The sequence below is a fragment of the Pteropus alecto genome, unplaced genomic scaffold (genome assembly GCF_000325575.1).
Source record: "Pteropus alecto unplaced genomic scaffold, ASM32557v1 scaffold237, whole genome shotgun sequence".
Lineage (NCBI taxonomy): Eukaryota > Metazoa > Chordata > Mammalia > Chiroptera > Pteropodidae > Pteropus > Pteropus alecto.
Window position 1 is genome coordinate 1413006 of NW_006440624.1, and position 17488 is coordinate 1430493.

Below are 17488 nucleotides of genomic sequence, written 5' to 3' on the forward strand. Positions count from 1 at the left end.
GTCTTACAGTGGATGAGGCTAAAAGAAACTAGAAGCCACAGAGGTCTTGGAAGACAACTAGTACTTCTAGGCCCTTTGATACAGAGCAGTACCGAAGATAAAAACTCACCACCTCCCATCTAAGAGGGCTGCAGGAGAAATCGTGTCCTCAGTGGGGAGACAGGTTTCAGGTAGAGTGAGAAGGTGAAGGGGATCTGCACAGGTGAGGTTGAACATAAAGATTATAAGTCAGGTTTCTCCAGAGAAACAGAACCAGTAAGATATATAGAGATATAAATAAGAGATGTGTTACAGGAAGTGACTCAGTTGGTTATGGAGACAGGGGTGTTCCATGAATGGCCGTCTGCAGGATGGTGAACCAGGAGAGCTGATGCTGTGATTCAGTCCAAATCCAAAGGCCTGATTGTGGGGGCCGACGGTGTAGGTTCCAGTCTGCATCTGAAAGCTTGAGAACCAGCAGTGCTGATGTCTGAAGGCTGGAAAAAATGGATGCCTCAGCTCAAGCAGAGAGAGTGAATTCACCTTTCCTCTGCCCTGTTGTTCTATTCAGGCCCTCCATGAATTGAATGATGCCCACACACTGGTGAGGGTAACCTTCTTTACTTAGTTTACTAAATGAAATGCTAATGTCTTCTGGGACTCAATGGCCGTCTGCAGGATGGTGAACCAGGAGAGCTGGTGCTGTGATTCAGTCCAAATCCAAAGGCCTGATTATGGGGGCCGACGGTGTAAGTTCCAGTCTGCATCTGAAAGCATGAGAACCAGCAGTGCTGATGTCTGAAGGCAGGAAAAAATGGATGCCTCAGCTCAAGCAGAGAGAGTGAATTCGCCTTTCCTCTGCCCTGTTGTTCTATTCAGGCCCTCCATGAATTGAATGATACCCACACACTGGTGAGGGTAACCTTCTTTACTTAGTTTACTAAATGAAATGCTAATGTCTTCTGGGACTCTCTCACGGACACACTTATATTAATGTTTTACCAGCTATTTGGGTGTCTTTCAGCCCAGTCAAGTTGACACATAAAATATAACAAAGGTGTTCTTTGTAATATCCTTCGGACAATGATGATCTAGAGCAGGGGTCTCCAACCCCTAGGCTGAAGACTGGTACCAGTCTGAGGCCTGTTAGGAACCAGGCTGCACAGCAAGAGGTGATCGGCGGGCCAGTGAGCAAAGCATCTGTATTTGCGGCCCTTCCCCAGCACTGGCATCACCGCCTCAGCTCCACTGCAGATCATCAGGCATGAGATTCTCATAGGAGCACTGGTCCCTGGTGCCAAAAAGGTTGGGGACCACTGATCTACAGGAATTTGAACCTGGAAACTTCAAGTGCTACTTTAGGAAATAGTGTTTTAAATTTTAAACAGCATAACAGGAAATGCATGCATGGCACAGAGAATCCAATGTAAAAAAAGCAAAAAGCATGAATAAATGCTGTAGACATGCAAAAATCATAACCTTAGGATCTTAAAAAATATTTTTCAGAGATTATTACACTTTATAGCTGTGGCCAGCTACTTAGGTTATGGATTTTGAGTAACTCAATCCTGAATTTCAAGCTTTTAAATATCCACAATATTTAAAAATATTAATCTAGCTTTAGTTTCAATTAATTGACAAATTTAGGATACTATTAGAAACTTCAAAGTCCTTTCATAGGGTTATAAATTACCAAGTATTTTCTTAAAGCTCAAAATACATTCATGAAATAAATGCTAATGAGTACTTATATTAAATTTAATAAGTGTATTTTACATGACAAAAATGCTACAGCTAACTATAGCTGGAAAGTTTTCATTTTCTTTTTGAGTGCCTTGGAAAGTTTTTATTTTCTTTTTTAATGGAGAATACTCATATTGTATATCTAACTTGAGAAAATGTTCTCTATTACAACTGTCAAAGACCTACTGAAATGGAAAATCTAATGAATATGGTTTTAATCCAACAGAGGTTCTAATAGGAATATCAGCATAAATATTCTAATAGGTTCTAATAGAGGTTCTAATAGGAATATCAGCTTCAGTTCAGTCATACAATTCGCAGACCTGATTTCTTCTGTGGGTGTCAAAATCTGAAGCCTGGTTGTTTTTCCGTATATGACAACAAATATTGGTGTGCCATTTCTTTCTGTTAAATATCTTTTCCTTTAAAGATAATGTGTTATATATGTGCATATGTGTATTTTCTCTAGCTACCTGTGTAGTAAAGGGGAGGTAAGGTGAATGGCAATGAATCAAATGATCCCACCAGAAATAGAAATTTTGCCAAAACGAACTGATCAATTCGTTATTTCATACAAGGTAGGCAGAGAGTTGAGCAGTCCATTGTAAGAGAAGTCTGCTTGAACTTGAAAGAATAGAGATGTCTATACAGGTTCAATGCCCTATGTCTTGAGAAATGAAACCTGTGTGATCCTATCAGGTAGAATGAAATAGTCACGACTCATGATGAGAAAATCCAAAAGCTTATTGCAGTCACCAGCAACTAGGACTTAAAGAACACGAGAAAAGAGAAGAGAGGTACTAAAAATACTTTATAAGTATGGAAGGATTGAAAAAAAGGGAGAGGAGAAGAATGTCTTCATACTGTTTTATTTATTCTTTCAGCATTCACCAATAATTTGTTAAGTGCCTAAGTGTTTGGGACACAAAACAGAAAAACCACCTTTGTAGAGCTTATATTTTAGTAAAGGAAAATATTTATGATGTGATAAATTAGAAGGTAATAAGTACTGCAGAAAAACGAAAAGTAGAGCAGAGTAACAAGACTGAGAGTCTTGGGGAGGTTGCAGTGTTCAACAGGGTGCCTGTGATAGTTATCAAGTAGGTGACTTTTGAGCAAGTACTTGAAGGATGCGAGGGATTTAGTGGATAACTAAAATAATCAAGTGGATAACTCCAGAAAGAGCATTCCTGGCAGAGGACACAGCTAATCTAACTGTCCTAAGGCAGGGGTATAACTGGAAAGTTTGTGGAATAAGAAAGAGGCTACACTGGCAGGAGCAGAGTGAGCAAGAGAGAGACTAGTAGGAAAGAAGGCCAGTGAGGTAATGGTTAGGAGGGGGAGGTGATGCACAGGGGTCTGGCTCATGCAGGACCTCATAAGTCATTGTGAATATTCTGAATGAAATGAGGCACTGCTCTGATGAGCAAGGACCACAGTGGGGCAAAATACGAGGGAGAACAGGAAGTTATTACAATAATCTAGATGAGAGATGATGGTGACTTGGACCAAGGTGGTAGTAATGGAGATAGATAGATAGATGTGTGTGTGTGTGTATGAGAGAGAGAGAGAGAGAGAGAGAGACAGAGAGAGACAGAGAGACAGAGACAGAGAGACAGAGAGAGACAGAGAGAGGGATCAAGCAGTATTTTTTTAAGATTTGAAGGAAGAATGAAAGAAAGAGAGGTGTGTGGTAGGCAGAATAGCCCCCCAAAGTTGTCCATATCTTAATTCCCGGAACCTGTGAATATGTTATGTTACATTGCAAAATAGAATTAATAATTCTAATAATTGCAAGTGGAATTAAAGTTGCTAATTAGCTGACTTGGAGTTGAGGAGACTATCTTAGATTATTGGGCTGTACGACCTAATCACGTGAGTTCTTAAAATGCAGTATCATTTCCTGTTATGCCGAGAGAAGGATGAGATGACAGAAGGATCATAGAGATGCAATGGGAAAAGTACTGACATGCTGTCACTGGCTTTGAAGATGGAGGAAGAGACCATAAGACAAAGAATGCAGGCAGCTTCTAGAACGTAGAAAAAGTAAGGAAACGGATTCTCCCCTTGAGCCTACAGAATGGAATGCAGGCCTGCTGACACCTGGACATTAGCCCATTGAATCTTGTGTTAGACTTCCAACCTACAGAATGATAAGATAATAATTTGTATTGTTTAAGCCACTAAGTTTGTGATGATATTTTATAGCAGCAATAGAAAAGTAATACAAGAAGTCATGGGTGACTCCATGATTTTGGTATGAGATACTGGGAAGAATGAAAATTCTGGATGAAAGAGTTTGGAGGACAGCAAGGTAAGATGGACAGGAATTAAAATTTGGGGTTGTTAGGGTAGAAATTTTTATTAATTCAAGGAAAAATGTCAAGTAAGTAGTTATAAATATGAGTCTAGAGCTCAGGAGAGGATATGGGCCAAAGAAATAAACAGAGTTTTTAAGTACCAGTTATTAGATGTTTTTAAAAGATATAGGACTAGACAATATCACTAGATTTCTTACTGTATTTAAATATCTGCCAGGTTACAGTTTAAATCATAAATTGTTTCTGTGACTCCAGGCTATCACTTAGAAGTGAATTTAACAGCATAAATACATTACTTTTTCATTCAGAAGTTTAAAAATATTCTAACAATGTAATCAAAATGAGGGTTTGCATTTTTATGTAATGTGGCCATTGAGTTTCTGAACTATTTCAGTTTACCCCCTTGGAAATAATAATCTCAGCTGAAACCAATGAGTTGGTCACCCCTTGCCAAGCAAATCTAAAGAAATGATAAGTAGAGTGAGGCATGGGCATGGAGAAGTGAGTGAGAACAAAGAAAGATGAGTTGTGCCTATTATGAGTAATGGTTAAAAACAATTATTTACTCACTTATCCAGTAAACATCTATTGAGTATAATGTGTGCAAGACTCTGGGTATGTAGAGATTGAGAACCGGTCCTGGTCTTTCTAAAATCAAATTGACAAGGACAGAAGAGGACAAAGAAGTTTGTTCTATGGGGACTAAGAAAGCTGGAGTTATTTTTATGGGACAGGAAAGTATAACAATAGAAAGCTCTGAGTTGGGATTTTGTGGTTTAGGAATATAAAAGTTTGAAGAAGATATGAAAGATATGAAAGAAACCACGCAGGTGCTTTGTTTTGGCTCAACAGTGACAGGCATGAAGGGAAATCTGAAGTTAGGGTGATTACAGTGTTAGAAAGTGAGAAAACAGAAAGCGGGAGATGTCACGAGGTGATTGTAACCATTCTAGTTGGGGCCTGATGTGAATTAGGCAGAGACAGTGGGGACAATCAAGAAGGAATGGGTGTAAGAGACATTTTAGAACTGGAATCAACAGGACAGGGGCCAGATTAAATAAATATGCAGAGCAAAAGACAAAATAAGGATAATGACAAAGTATCGATGGTTCTCTGTGAGGCTCAGTCTAGTGAGAAACACGTAACACAGGACTAGATTTCCATGGAAGGATGGTCGTCATTTGGTTTTAAAATGTTGATATCCAATTTGTGGTTTGGAATAGAACGTTTATACATGTATATTTGGGAGTCAACTTTTTAAGGAGTGATGAGACAGAGGAGACAGGCAAAGGGACCAAGAAGGAAGAGTCAGCATTTCCCTGGATGTCCTACAAAGTCCTTCCTACTCACAGGTTGTATAATGTCAGATACAAGGGAAAGTGGCAAAGCCTAATACATGAAAAACAAGAAGGTTTACTTATAATCAAATATTTGCAATACCATTAAAAAAACACTTTCAGACACATGAACTCATTTGATTCACTACAGAAGTTGGTTAGAAAGTATTTTCATTTCATTTTATAGATGAGGGAACTGAGAGAATTTAAGAGACAAGTCCCACAGTTCATGAATGGAAAGTAGATTTCAAAGTCAGGTTATCTGGGATCAGATACTGGAGAGAATCTGGGAAAAATAAAAGCCAGAGTCTTTATAATGGCCTGTCAGGTCTTAGTGATTATTTCAATCAGCCCTTACTTCTCTGACCTTATCTCCTACTATTTATCTCCAAACACTCCCATCTAGCTCACTGTCCTCCTTTGCTATTTTTCAAACATGCCAGACATTATTCTACCTGAGAGACTTTGCACTCACAATTCTTTCCTCAAATGTTCTTCCCCAGAATTCTCTCATCTCCTTCAAGTCTTTCCTCTACTGTCACCTTCTAAATGAGTTTTACCATCATTCTATTTCATATTACCATACATTTCTCTTTATTGCTTTTTGAATATATTATATAACAAAGCAATGTATAAAGAGTATTATTTGTTGCGTGTTTCTTCTGCTACAAAGTAAGCTCCGGACAGAGGGCAGGGATTTTTACCTGTTTTCACATGACTATTCCAAGCACCTAGAATGATGTCTGGCACATAATTGGAGCTCAATAAATATTCGTTGAGCCCATAACTTTTGAGCAAGCTCTCTCTGCCATGTGTTTGGAGTAAAAGACAGACTTCAGTGGGTTCTACTGTGAATGCTGGTGAAGGACAGAGTGAAGGAGAAGTGGTGAAGCTAGGCCAATGTCTTCAGAAATTTGGTGGTAAGGAAAGAAAGGAGCTCAGATAGTGTCTGATGAGGCAGAAGCAGAGTCAATAAGAAGTTTGATCCTTTCCTATAAATGAGGAAGATCTGATCATGCTTGTACGTTTAAGAAATCTGGGTAGGAGAACATGCTAAAGAAGAATGTCAGAAGGCTGAATATGGAGGGATGAAAATTAGAAAATTGGCTATACAGTTAAAGAAACTATTTATTTAGACCATCTCTATCACTCAAGAGCATTTCTAACAACCATGAAAATTCAAAGCAAAGGCAGATGGTATCAGAATCTGCTTCTGCTGACAGCCTGGGCTACATGTTGAGAACATTATAGATATGAAAGCATTCAGCCAGAGGCTGTGTTGCTGCCTTCAGCACCATGCAACATCTGAGATGTAAAAATAGAAGTTGAGAAATAGAACAGAGAAACCAGAATAATATATATCATTATTAGACAGATCTGAAAAATTAGAGAAATGTGACTCACCCCAGTAGCCAATATACACAAATGAAGATGCCCCACACATATAGTTGGACACATTTCTGTGTAGTGTGCAGGGTTGCAGTAATCTCAGTTGGAAGTGCAATATACTTCACTAGAAGGCCTTCAGATTTTCTATCTATCTCAAAATGCATACTTCTCATTTCTTTAGGGTGATCACATAAACACTTGCTGATGCAGGGATAATGGCCTTCAGTTATAAAGGTCATATATGAGCTCTTCTTCCCTGGGCATGCAATAGTCAGAGCCCCTCCCCTAGGCCCTGGGGAAAGTATGTCACTCATTGAAGAGGATTTGGTGGCAGCAGATCTGTGGACACTATCTTGTGGTGCATGATGCCACCTCGGAAAAAGCAGTCCCTTGATCTCTGGAATCATTTGCCCTATTGTGCCTGTCATGAAAAGACAACATTTACATTACATGCATAGTTCATAAAACTCTCTCTTTCAGATCTTGTGTTCCAACTTCTTTTGGGCAGATGGGCCTTTTTGAATATTGTGATTAAAAAAAAAAAACAAATTGAATGTTTTGAGGTCTGTTGAAGTCATTACAAGCTTTTATTAAACACCTAATACCTGTCAGGCTTCATTTCATTGCTTTTCCTGGATTATCTAATTTCATGCTCAAACAGCCCCATGAAATATGTATCACTGTCATCTTTATTTCATAAATTAAAAAACTGAGGTTTAGGACATGAAGGAATTCACTCAAATCACAATTAGTTGGCTATAGAACCAACACAAGCTAGATTTAAAGCCCGCACTGTCGACCAGGGCACTGTACTTCTTGTGAAGTTTAGAAGTCTTGTCTCTTTGGCATGAGAATAGAAAGGTTTACTGTCCCTTTTTGTTCTACCATGGAGAAGTTTGTTTTCACTCTTGAACTAGTGAGAGTCCTTCCATGTAAGTCTCCAAACAGTTAATTTGAAAATAAACTTTTTTTGTGTGGATATATTTCTACTTTTAGCATGATTTGTTTATTCAGTAGTGGATTATAAAGCTTTGTTATTTTGGTTTAAGCTTCTGGAGTGATCCAGGTTATTCACACTCATGAGTAAGAATAACATTTGGCTGTGAATAATCATTTTGTTCCCTGACATGAGAGTAATTTTGGTTTTTTGGTAGGGTAAATGTGTGTGTGTGTGTGTGTGTGTGTGTGTGTGTGTGTGTGTGTGTGTACACACATACACTACTTAGACCCAGCTGAATTAATCAAATGATTGGAAGCTAATTGGTCAAATCAATAATTTATTTGAAACTATGAATTGGCTGAAAAAGAGCAGCCTCTCCAAACAACAGTGTCGATGTAGTAACATTAGTGCTGCTACAAAGTGGATGAGCAACTTTCTATGCACCTGCCATGTATCAAGAAGGGGGAAATGAGGGGGTGATTCTGATTCCTAGGTACATTTATAGCACCTTGTCTTGTATTAGATTTTATGTTTTTGATAACAAGTTCATTTTAGTAGATTGTTTTACTTGGTAGACAGTATTTTAGTTAATTTTTAAATTTTATCTCTAGCTCTAAGTGAATTATTCAAAAGTATCTGGGCTCAAAGTGACTGCTTTCTAATCTTAGTTGATGTGTTCTAATGCTTGTGTATCCTAGGATGGTTTTTATATTTTTTTCCTCCTTTTAATTAGTTTAACCATTTTTAAATTTTTTTTTAAATTTAGTACTTTTTAAACAAGTGGTGTCTTTTTTGCCTTACTTATGTTTTCATCATTTTTTCAATTGATTTTTTACAATATCTTTTAAAGTCTTTTCATGAAGAAAATATTATATACAGAGGAATGACTTGTCAGTATTTCTGCAAAGTGTATTAATGTAAATTTATGAAAAATATATATATTTTTTGCTAATAATTTTAGGGCATTATTGCACCTCTGACCATCTTTGCTGAAATACATAATTAATCTCTTAGTTTGGCTATTTATTGTTTGCAGAGGGACAGTGGGCATAATAGCTATAATTCTTCAAAGTTAATGAGATTATTTTTAATGAGATTGTCCTTCCTATCAATTTTTAAAGCTAAATTTTTTGTCTTTAGATTCTTGAAACTACATTCTTTACCACCATCAAAGAGACACAGTGACCATGATTCAAAATGGCTGTGGACCCAAGAGGAAAGCTGTGGCTTGGCTACATAATGAGGATGACAAGGAGGAAGCTGGAGACGATACAAAGTCAATGATGCTATTTATTGTGAGTTACTATGTGCTAACAGCTTGTTTCACGTCTCACAGCTATCACGTAATGATGTTTGCCAATTCTGTCTCCCATTTTACAGATGAGAAAACTGTATTCTAGTCAGGTTACCCAAGATCATTCAGATATGAAGTTGCAGGGGATTTCAAGCCTGAGGTGGCATGCCTTTGCAGTTTAAACCATAGCACAATAGGGTCTCCCTGTTACATATAGAAAGGCCCTCCACTATGACGTCCTGTTCCTTCCCATACTCCTGAGTCATGAGTGATGCGTTCCTACCAATTCTCAGGTAATCAGGAATCAGTTGGTGAGCAGCTTTTCTTTAAAAAGCACCCCCTTTTCTTTCTCATATGTACCAGCAGGATCGCCATCTTCTCTCTGCCTCTTCATAGTTCTGTGGAATGAACTTAAGCAAAAAGTCACACCCCATAACCTCGTATTTGGATTTTTAAATTTTATTTTTAAAAATATTATGATACACCCTGATGTAAGAATAGGAGACACTGTCACTTTATTCGAGCCTATTTAGAGCAAGTCCAATAGCAAATGAATTTGATGCTATTTCATCTCATAGGAGAAAAGAACACATTTTCATAACTCAGTGATGAATCTAATGATAAAATCTAGATAGAGCCAGATCTATATTTTGTTAACATTTTTATTACTATGTGCTCTCAATACAACAAACAGCATCAGTAGTGTACACGTTGATAAAAAGGAAGTTTTAGCTTAGTAGAAAAGGAAGCATGAAGATCAGAAGTATAACGAATATGTACATCTTTATGGGAGGTGTATGTGTGTGACCATCTTTCCCCATATTCTACTGTGGACCATATTTCTCCATATTCTCAAGCAAACTAGAGAGAATTCATTCTGGGAAAATTTGGGGGGACAAAAGACTTCTACTCGAAGCTTAGGGATTTTTTTTTTAAATGATCTGGAATTCACCTAATTCATTTGACTTTCAAAAGTCTTGCACAAAGTAGCAGCGATTTCCTTGGAGGTATACAGTCAATAGGTGAAGCTGTTAGTTTACCATGGTTAAAATACAAAAGTCCTTGCACATTCTGTGCTTTGAGCGTAACATATCTAGATTTTTGTTTGCATAATACATTTTTAAATAGTTCAGGAACTGAACTCAAAAACATGCTAACCCTTTTCTTTTTTCTTTGAAGTATAATTCATGAAGTATGTATCTCTTTCACATACTTAAAAGTTCCTAATTCACTATTTCATAAAAAGCTAGCTGAGTCCATGATATTTTGTTTCATTGAATGGAATCAAATTATCAACTTTGTATCAATCACTTTAAAAATGCAAATGGTTTGCATCACATTCAATTTGTTCAAATTTAGATCTTTGATGTGATGTAGTTTGCTTAAATTTCTCTAGGTACAGAACAAAGCATGCATCTCTAATTATGTCTCTCTAGTTTACCAAAATAGTCATTGATATAGTGTAAATATTTAGTACATAAAAATACTATCAAGAAAAAAAAAATCAACTTTTAATAAATATCTTCAGTTCTGAATTCTATATACAAGTACTTTACATCTACTCCCTGGAGAGAGCATTTCTGGTTTCACTGTGAAAATAAGGTGACCACTGACATAAATTATTAGCACATTATTGCAGTCAGATGCATTGTGGTTGTGAACATTTGGATATGAACCATGCAGAAAATAAATATTGCAACCATTGACAAATGCTTTCTTGAACTTGCTTCCAAAGCCCTACTATACTTGAGAGTTAATTCTAGTTCAATGTTTTTCTCAGCTACCAACATACAAATTATCTTAAGACATTTTTCCTTTGCTATTACAGTATCTTGAATATACTTTTTTGTATGTGTCAACAGTGGGGCAATAACAAGAAAAGAGGACACTTGAGGGGTGCCTACTGAGGGCCAGGTTAAGAGTGTTTCAGTATTTTACTGGTCTCTGTTCCCTGTGACCACAAATATAGTAAGACACAAATCTTATTCCTTTTTATGAAAGGATAGACGGTAATAGGTAAGCTGAAATCCGTGTATCTTTTTTTCTGTTATTTAGGTATCACTTTGTTGATTAAACAAAACCCTTTGTATTGTCAGTAGCTGCAATTCTAACTTCTTCTTTATAATGTTCTGCTTTGAAAATCCACCCATAGAGTGTCAAATAAGGCAATACTCAATGACAGGCACCTGGAACATCCAGAAATGTAATATAGTAAACAATCGTTTGAGAACACATCTCTTAAAATAATACTGATTTCTGCAATATACAGTATTTACACAACAGCTGCAAATTTGCTCATACAATATTTCTAATATAGATAAATAGAAATACAAGTCTACGAATTCTTTGCTCCATTTCCAAAATATTTTGTTAAGGTGTAAACAGTTGGCACCTCTTTTCAATTTTTACTATAACTTTTTTAAAACAAAAAATCAGCTGATATGCACAATTGGTTCCAGTCCCTTTTCTATTTAGAGAGTGACCAATACACTTAGCAATTACTTTCCTTCTGTTAATAATCTTTGGTGCTTTCTTCCGATGAATTCTGGTAAATGAGTCAATGCAGAACAAAAAAAAAGGATGAAAGCAACTAGAAAGTGAACCAGCACTTTTTGTTCTTCCACTTACAGGTATAATGAGTTGACAATCTATGAAGATTTCCACTTTAAACAAGCTGTATGCACCACGGGGAGAGGGAGCTTGTCCAGGTCTTCCTCTGATTTCTAGCTTTTTAGATTTACTTTCTCATCTTTCCAAGGTGGATGACCTTATCGGATGTCTCTTGTCAATAATCTTTTCATCTTTCTTTGAGGTTCTTGCCTGAGAAGAAGCACCTATTGAATCACTGACTGCCAGGAAGGGGGCAGCAGCCATTTGTGAAGATGAATTGAGGTGGCCACTCTTGGTGGCAGGGGAGACCAGTCTCACAGTCTTAGTTCCTGTTTGCTGAGCGCTCCTCTGGGGTAAGTTAGCACCATCAGGTTTACTGTTTGGCCTGAAAGCAGCATATGCATTTGGACCTCCCATGGAAGAGATCCTACTTAAAGATTTCTTCCTCTCAGAGGGTATCTCTGAATAGTAAGTAACCAAAGATGTAGGCATTACTAGAGATCCAGGGAGGTCACTAGGGTTAAAGATAGCATCATCATGAGTTTCAGCAGCTTCTGGAAGGTACGATGGCGGCAGGGTGCTACTGCGCTTACTACACGACTCGCAACATAACTTGTTATAACCTGGTATGGAGCAGTATCGTGCCAGCACCTCCATTTGGCAGAATATGGATTTATCTCCCAAACACGGCTCTTCTGTGAAAATTAAAACAAAACATCTAAACATAAAATATAAAGAGGAAAAATTGTTTATGAATATAAAATGATTTAATTGATGGGAGTTGTCCACACGAGCCTTTACGTTAAAAATATCAGTAGTTCTTTATGTGCAAAGCATTTGGACTGACCCCCATTTGAATATCTCCACCAGGAGACTTCAGATTGTGGGTAAATTTTTCTTCCTACTAAGAACATATATCTGATTTTTGAATGAGAAAATAGGATTTATTCTACCACATATATTTTTAGGAAATCAAGGGGCATCTGTTTTTTTACGACATTTAAGTCTTTCTAATATAGTAGCCTCTATATTAAATTTCAACTCAAAATACTAAAGACCTGTTGGAACAAATTAAAAATATATTACTAAAAGGAAAATCAAGATCTTGATTAGAAAAATATTCTCCAGAGTGAATACAATAGTTTCATGTTTACTAATGAATATCCTCAGGTTATTTCAAAGTGCAAATTTGGGTAAAGTGTGCCAACTTTCTTATGAATAAATCATGGTTCTTTAATTTCATTGTTTAAAGATGTTTAAAGAGTACTAAAGTAACATCCATGAAACATCTGATACACGTATGTATACTATTTTTATTATTTAAAAATCTTATTGTATACAGATTATAAGAATTAGAGTTTAAAAAAAATTCAAATATAGAGCTCATGAAAATGTTTGTACTTATTTTCAGTCATTCCAGGGCATATCCTATATGGATTTCATGCACATAGTGCAGCACAGAAATACTGATTCTCCTGTCCAATTAATAAATGCAAAGAATTATAAATTGTGGCATTTATATACTGTAATCACTTTAAATTATAATGTGTTATTGGATAATACTAAATTGCTAGGTAAGGAACCTGCCATATAACTTGTCAAAGAAATTGAAAAAAGAAAGGTCAGTTGGCAAGGCCAATAGAGAGCTAAAACTACCACCTTTACTTAGTACCTATTAGAAATTATAAAATTACCCCTCAGAGTTATAATACCATGCCTACTTTCCAGATTGTGGAATAACTTGATCTGCCGAATGTCTGTTTACAGATCTATTATTATATAGTATGATGTGTTTGAAATTTCCTATTAGCTAAGGTAATCTAGTTATGTTCTGAATGCCTGAAAATCACATTAATGGTTTCACTTCAAATATCTATTCTCGTCATATCTAAATGACTTTTTCTAGGCCTATATCTTAAAATAAGGAAATTAATGTCTTATGCATTGAAAGCTCTGGCCCAGTTCAAAGCTCTCTGTTCTGAGTTAGGGCCACGTGAGAGTCTCCTGTCTCTGTGAGCAGCTTGACATTCATGCCTAGGTCTAATTATGGCCAGAATATGCTTCTGTATAAAGAAAAAGGAGAGAGGTTCTCAGAAGAAACAAATAAGAGCAAAGGAATATATTCATTTTATGATAATTTGCCTTGGAGTAGATGGGAAGGGCTTAACAACAACAATAAATAGTATAATTAAAATGGTGATAGAAAAGGATTCACATGACAGAAAATCATTAAAATTAAGAAATTTATTTTTAGCCTTCTCAGTCCATGCCCAAATAATAACATAAAGTTCAGGAAAAGAAATTTACACATGGCCTCAAAAGGCTTTTGACTCTTAACTGCAGCTTGAGACTTATTGGAAAGTATATTGCTTACGTGATTTATAGATGGTAGAAAAAATGGCCTTTTCGAACCCTTAGAATGGCTTTTGGGTCTACATTTCAGAGTGAGAGAGCAGCGAAAAGGAGGTAGAATCACTAACATAGTGATATCCTCTCATTAGCACCTCTGTTTTACAATAAGACATTTTCTTTTAACTAAAGGAAGAAAATCAAGCAAATTTTTATGACAATTAGTCACATTCGCGGAAATATATAGGTAACTCTATCGGCTATTAATTAAGATCAATAAAGCTTACAAAGTGGTTAGACTCCTAGTGGTAATGCCTTCATAAGAATAAAATATTAGGGTAAATAAACTTTATAGCTTCTGAGTAAAGTTTGTTCTTTTGGCTTCGACTCGTGTTTTGAACTTTCAAATATACTTTCCAGAGAAAACTGATTAAATATACGAGTCCTTTGTCTCCCCCGCATGGTCATACTTGTTCAGGCCAGCAACCATTTCAAATGAAAATTTATAATGAAATAAATAATTAAGACTTGAGGCCTGAAATTTCCTCAAGACATTTGATAAAATAGCACTTTGCCAATTTTCTTGAAAAAAAAAAATACTATATAGATGTCAATATTCAATGACTTATTTATGGTATTATAGGCCAACAAAAAGGCGACTTCTTTAGTCTCAAGGCTCACTAGCGTGGCAGAGCAGTGTTCACAGTTGTCATTAGGCACAGACTTAGAATTTTACCTAAGCGGAAGCTTGTGGTGGGGGTAGAGGACAGAATGGAGAGAATTGTGAGACGCTTGTGGTGCAGAAAGGAAGGAAGAGGAAAAGGGAAGCCAGGAAGAGATGGGGAAAGGGAAGAGAAGAAACGGCATGTGTTGAGCAAGACCAGACAGTGACAAAGGAATGAAAAATGGCAATAGAAAATGAGGCAGAGGGGACAGGGACAGATATAAATAGAGCGAGCACAGAAAAGGAGGGAGATGGAAACTGAAATATATATTTTGTTATACAATAGCAAACTGTTGTCTGTTTTTAAATAAAATCAACTCTGCTTTTACAATACAGTGAGAGAGTAGTAGGATAGGCAAGTTTTTGCATACATGCAAGGCATCTATTCAGAAATCACCATGGGGGAGTGCACACAGAGGGAAGAACAGATACTAGAAATGGGTTTTTATATAGTATTTATCACCCACATGTCTAAATTGAATAATTGTAGTACATTTGAAAACCTTCTGCAATATTATGCTTTTACAATGATGAGAGGTTATAAAGAAAATCAGAGAAAATAAGTAGCTTTTCTAGAAACACAAATTGATGGAAACTACATAGACATGACAGGGCCCTCATCCCAGCACTGCTGCCTAACAGAAACCATGGGAGAGGCTGCAGAGGTTAGGATAATCCACTGGGGTGGCACATGGTCTCACACACCATTCTTAAGAATTGTATTAGGCTAATTTTTTAAGGCTGTTTTTTTTTTTTTTGCGGGGGCGGGGGTATTTTCGATAAGCAACGAGAAATTCCAGAACTTATCCTGAAAGGAAATTCTGCTTCTTGAGGCTTAAAAAACATTGTCAGAGCAGTGAAACCAAGTAGCATCACACCTACCATTACAGGGAGGCAGCTGACAAGCTCTGACGGACTCAGGCTTTTCCCCGACACAGTGGTCTCCAGCCCTGCAAAGGACCTGCCTCACCTCCGTCCCTTCGCCGCAGGTTACGGAACACTACAGAAACAAAGGCTGCCGTTACAGACGTTTATTGCACCAAGACCCCTTTCTTCCTTTTCCCATGCACACACATGCACACAGCTCTGCAGTTCTTTCACTATGGTTGTGGTATTATCAGTGATTTGGAGACAGATAATCTTAGTTGTATTCCCTGGCTCCATCATTTACCAGCCTAGGCACATTGCTTTCCCCCCTGAAAGCTGGGATACTTCCCTCATAGGGTTGTTATAGAACTTAATGAAGGCAAAGGAGATGATTTATGTTAAAATTATGCCTGGCATGTAGTAAACATTTGATATGAAAGAAGCCATTAATATTATAATGTTAATACCTACATAGTTCTGAGAAACAGGACTGGTGCCTGTTTTCAGGGAGCTGTTCAGAAAAGACCATGCTGGTTCGAGCCTCGTTTACTCAAACTGGATCAAGAACTTAGAATTAAGAAGAAATAAGAAATATCAGTGTGGGACTTCTTGTGATCATTTTGCAATATATACAAATATTGATCATGGTATTGGCTTTTCCATCCTTGCACCTTCCTTAAAGATGCAGAATTTACTGACATTCTACATTGGTTAATTCAACCTCCTTGGAATTATTATTACACTAAACCCACAAATTCTTTAAAGGGGCTGACTGCTCTACAACTGAGTACAGAAATATCTATTCTATTGATCTAAACTGGAGCTACAGAGGAGGGGACCCTGTTCTTGGACTGAGGGGAACAGAACATGAGTTATACTTATGGTCTGAGTTATACTTATGGTCTGTGCAGGTGACTTCCACTTGCCTGTCCTTCCTTCTTGGGCCTGCTCTCCACTTCCTCCTTCATTCTCTGCTTTTTGATGCCCTTTCCTTCTATAAACTCTTCTTCTGCGACCCTATGATTCCCCATTATAAATCTTTTGAAATACCAAAGACATGGGGTTAATTCAGGTACCCTAACATGAGTCAGCCAGTCACCAAACAAACATCATTAACACAGGCACCAGTTGGGTACTGGGGAAGCAAAGTATATGGTTTTTGAGAAGTGAGTGGAGCAGTAGTAAGCCTCTTTGCCTTTGAGAAGCAGAGGAAGAACTATGGGAAAGGCACCCCCTAGAAGGTGGTATTTTGGAGATGAGCCTTGATCAATGAGAGGGAGTCGGTTAGACAGGAGAAGGGGGAAGGGCAGCCCACTGAGACGTAAGAGGCTCGAACCAGCATGGTCTTTTCTGAACAGCAAAACGTTTACTCAAACTGGATCAAGAACTTAGAATTAAGAAGAAATAAGAAATATCAGTGTGGGACTTCTTGTGATCATTTTGCAATATATACAAATATTGAAACATCATACTGTATACCTGAAACTAATATGTCTATTACACTTCGATAAAAAAAAAGAATTATTATCACGGTCAAATGCGGCAGGGCCTAGCATTCTGTGTCAGGGGTTTGGAATTTATCCTGTAGGAATGGTAAAGTCAACAAAGATATTAAACAGAGGATCAGTCACCTTTAGACTCCTCTATGTCACAGAACACCAAAACATGGTTTGCCCCTACCGATGTCATAAATGCAAACACTTTAAAAATATTAGTGATTACAAAATATGTGCATTTCTCCATTCACGCAAAGCCTACTTGATATTTAAGTCAAATTAAAATATGCTTCATATGCTTACACACACATGCGCACAGAACTCACACACCCACCTCATTCCAGGGCCCCGTTTTCCACTGAGCTGGGCAGGGCACTCTATTACAAGGCCGGCGGCTCTCGGGACGGTCACCCACACAGTACTTGCTGTGCACAGAGCG

The 17488-nt window shown here is 37.3% G+C and overlaps 1 protein-coding gene across 1 annotated transcript in view; it reads right to left on the reverse strand.

Annotated features, from left to right (window-relative positions):
• Nucleotides 1–9647: 9647 nt before the first annotated feature.
• ADAMTS3 (ADAM metallopeptidase with thrombospondin type 1 motif 3) overlaps nucleotides 9648–17488 on the reverse strand; it is a 229759-nt gene continuing 221918 nt past the window's right edge. The window contains exons 21-23 of the mRNA XM_006917296.3: nucleotides 17384–17488; nucleotides 15569–15686; nucleotides 9648–12308 (exon numbers count right to left, since the gene is read on the reverse strand). The exon at nucleotides 17384–17488 is cut by the window's right edge and continues 43 nt beyond it. Coding sequence (XP_006917358.1) covers nucleotides 11749–12308; nucleotides 15569–15686; nucleotides 17384–17488 — 783 coding nt within the window. The 3' untranslated portion in view covers nucleotides 9648–11748. The remainder of the gene's footprint in view (nucleotides 12309–15568; nucleotides 15687–17383) is intronic.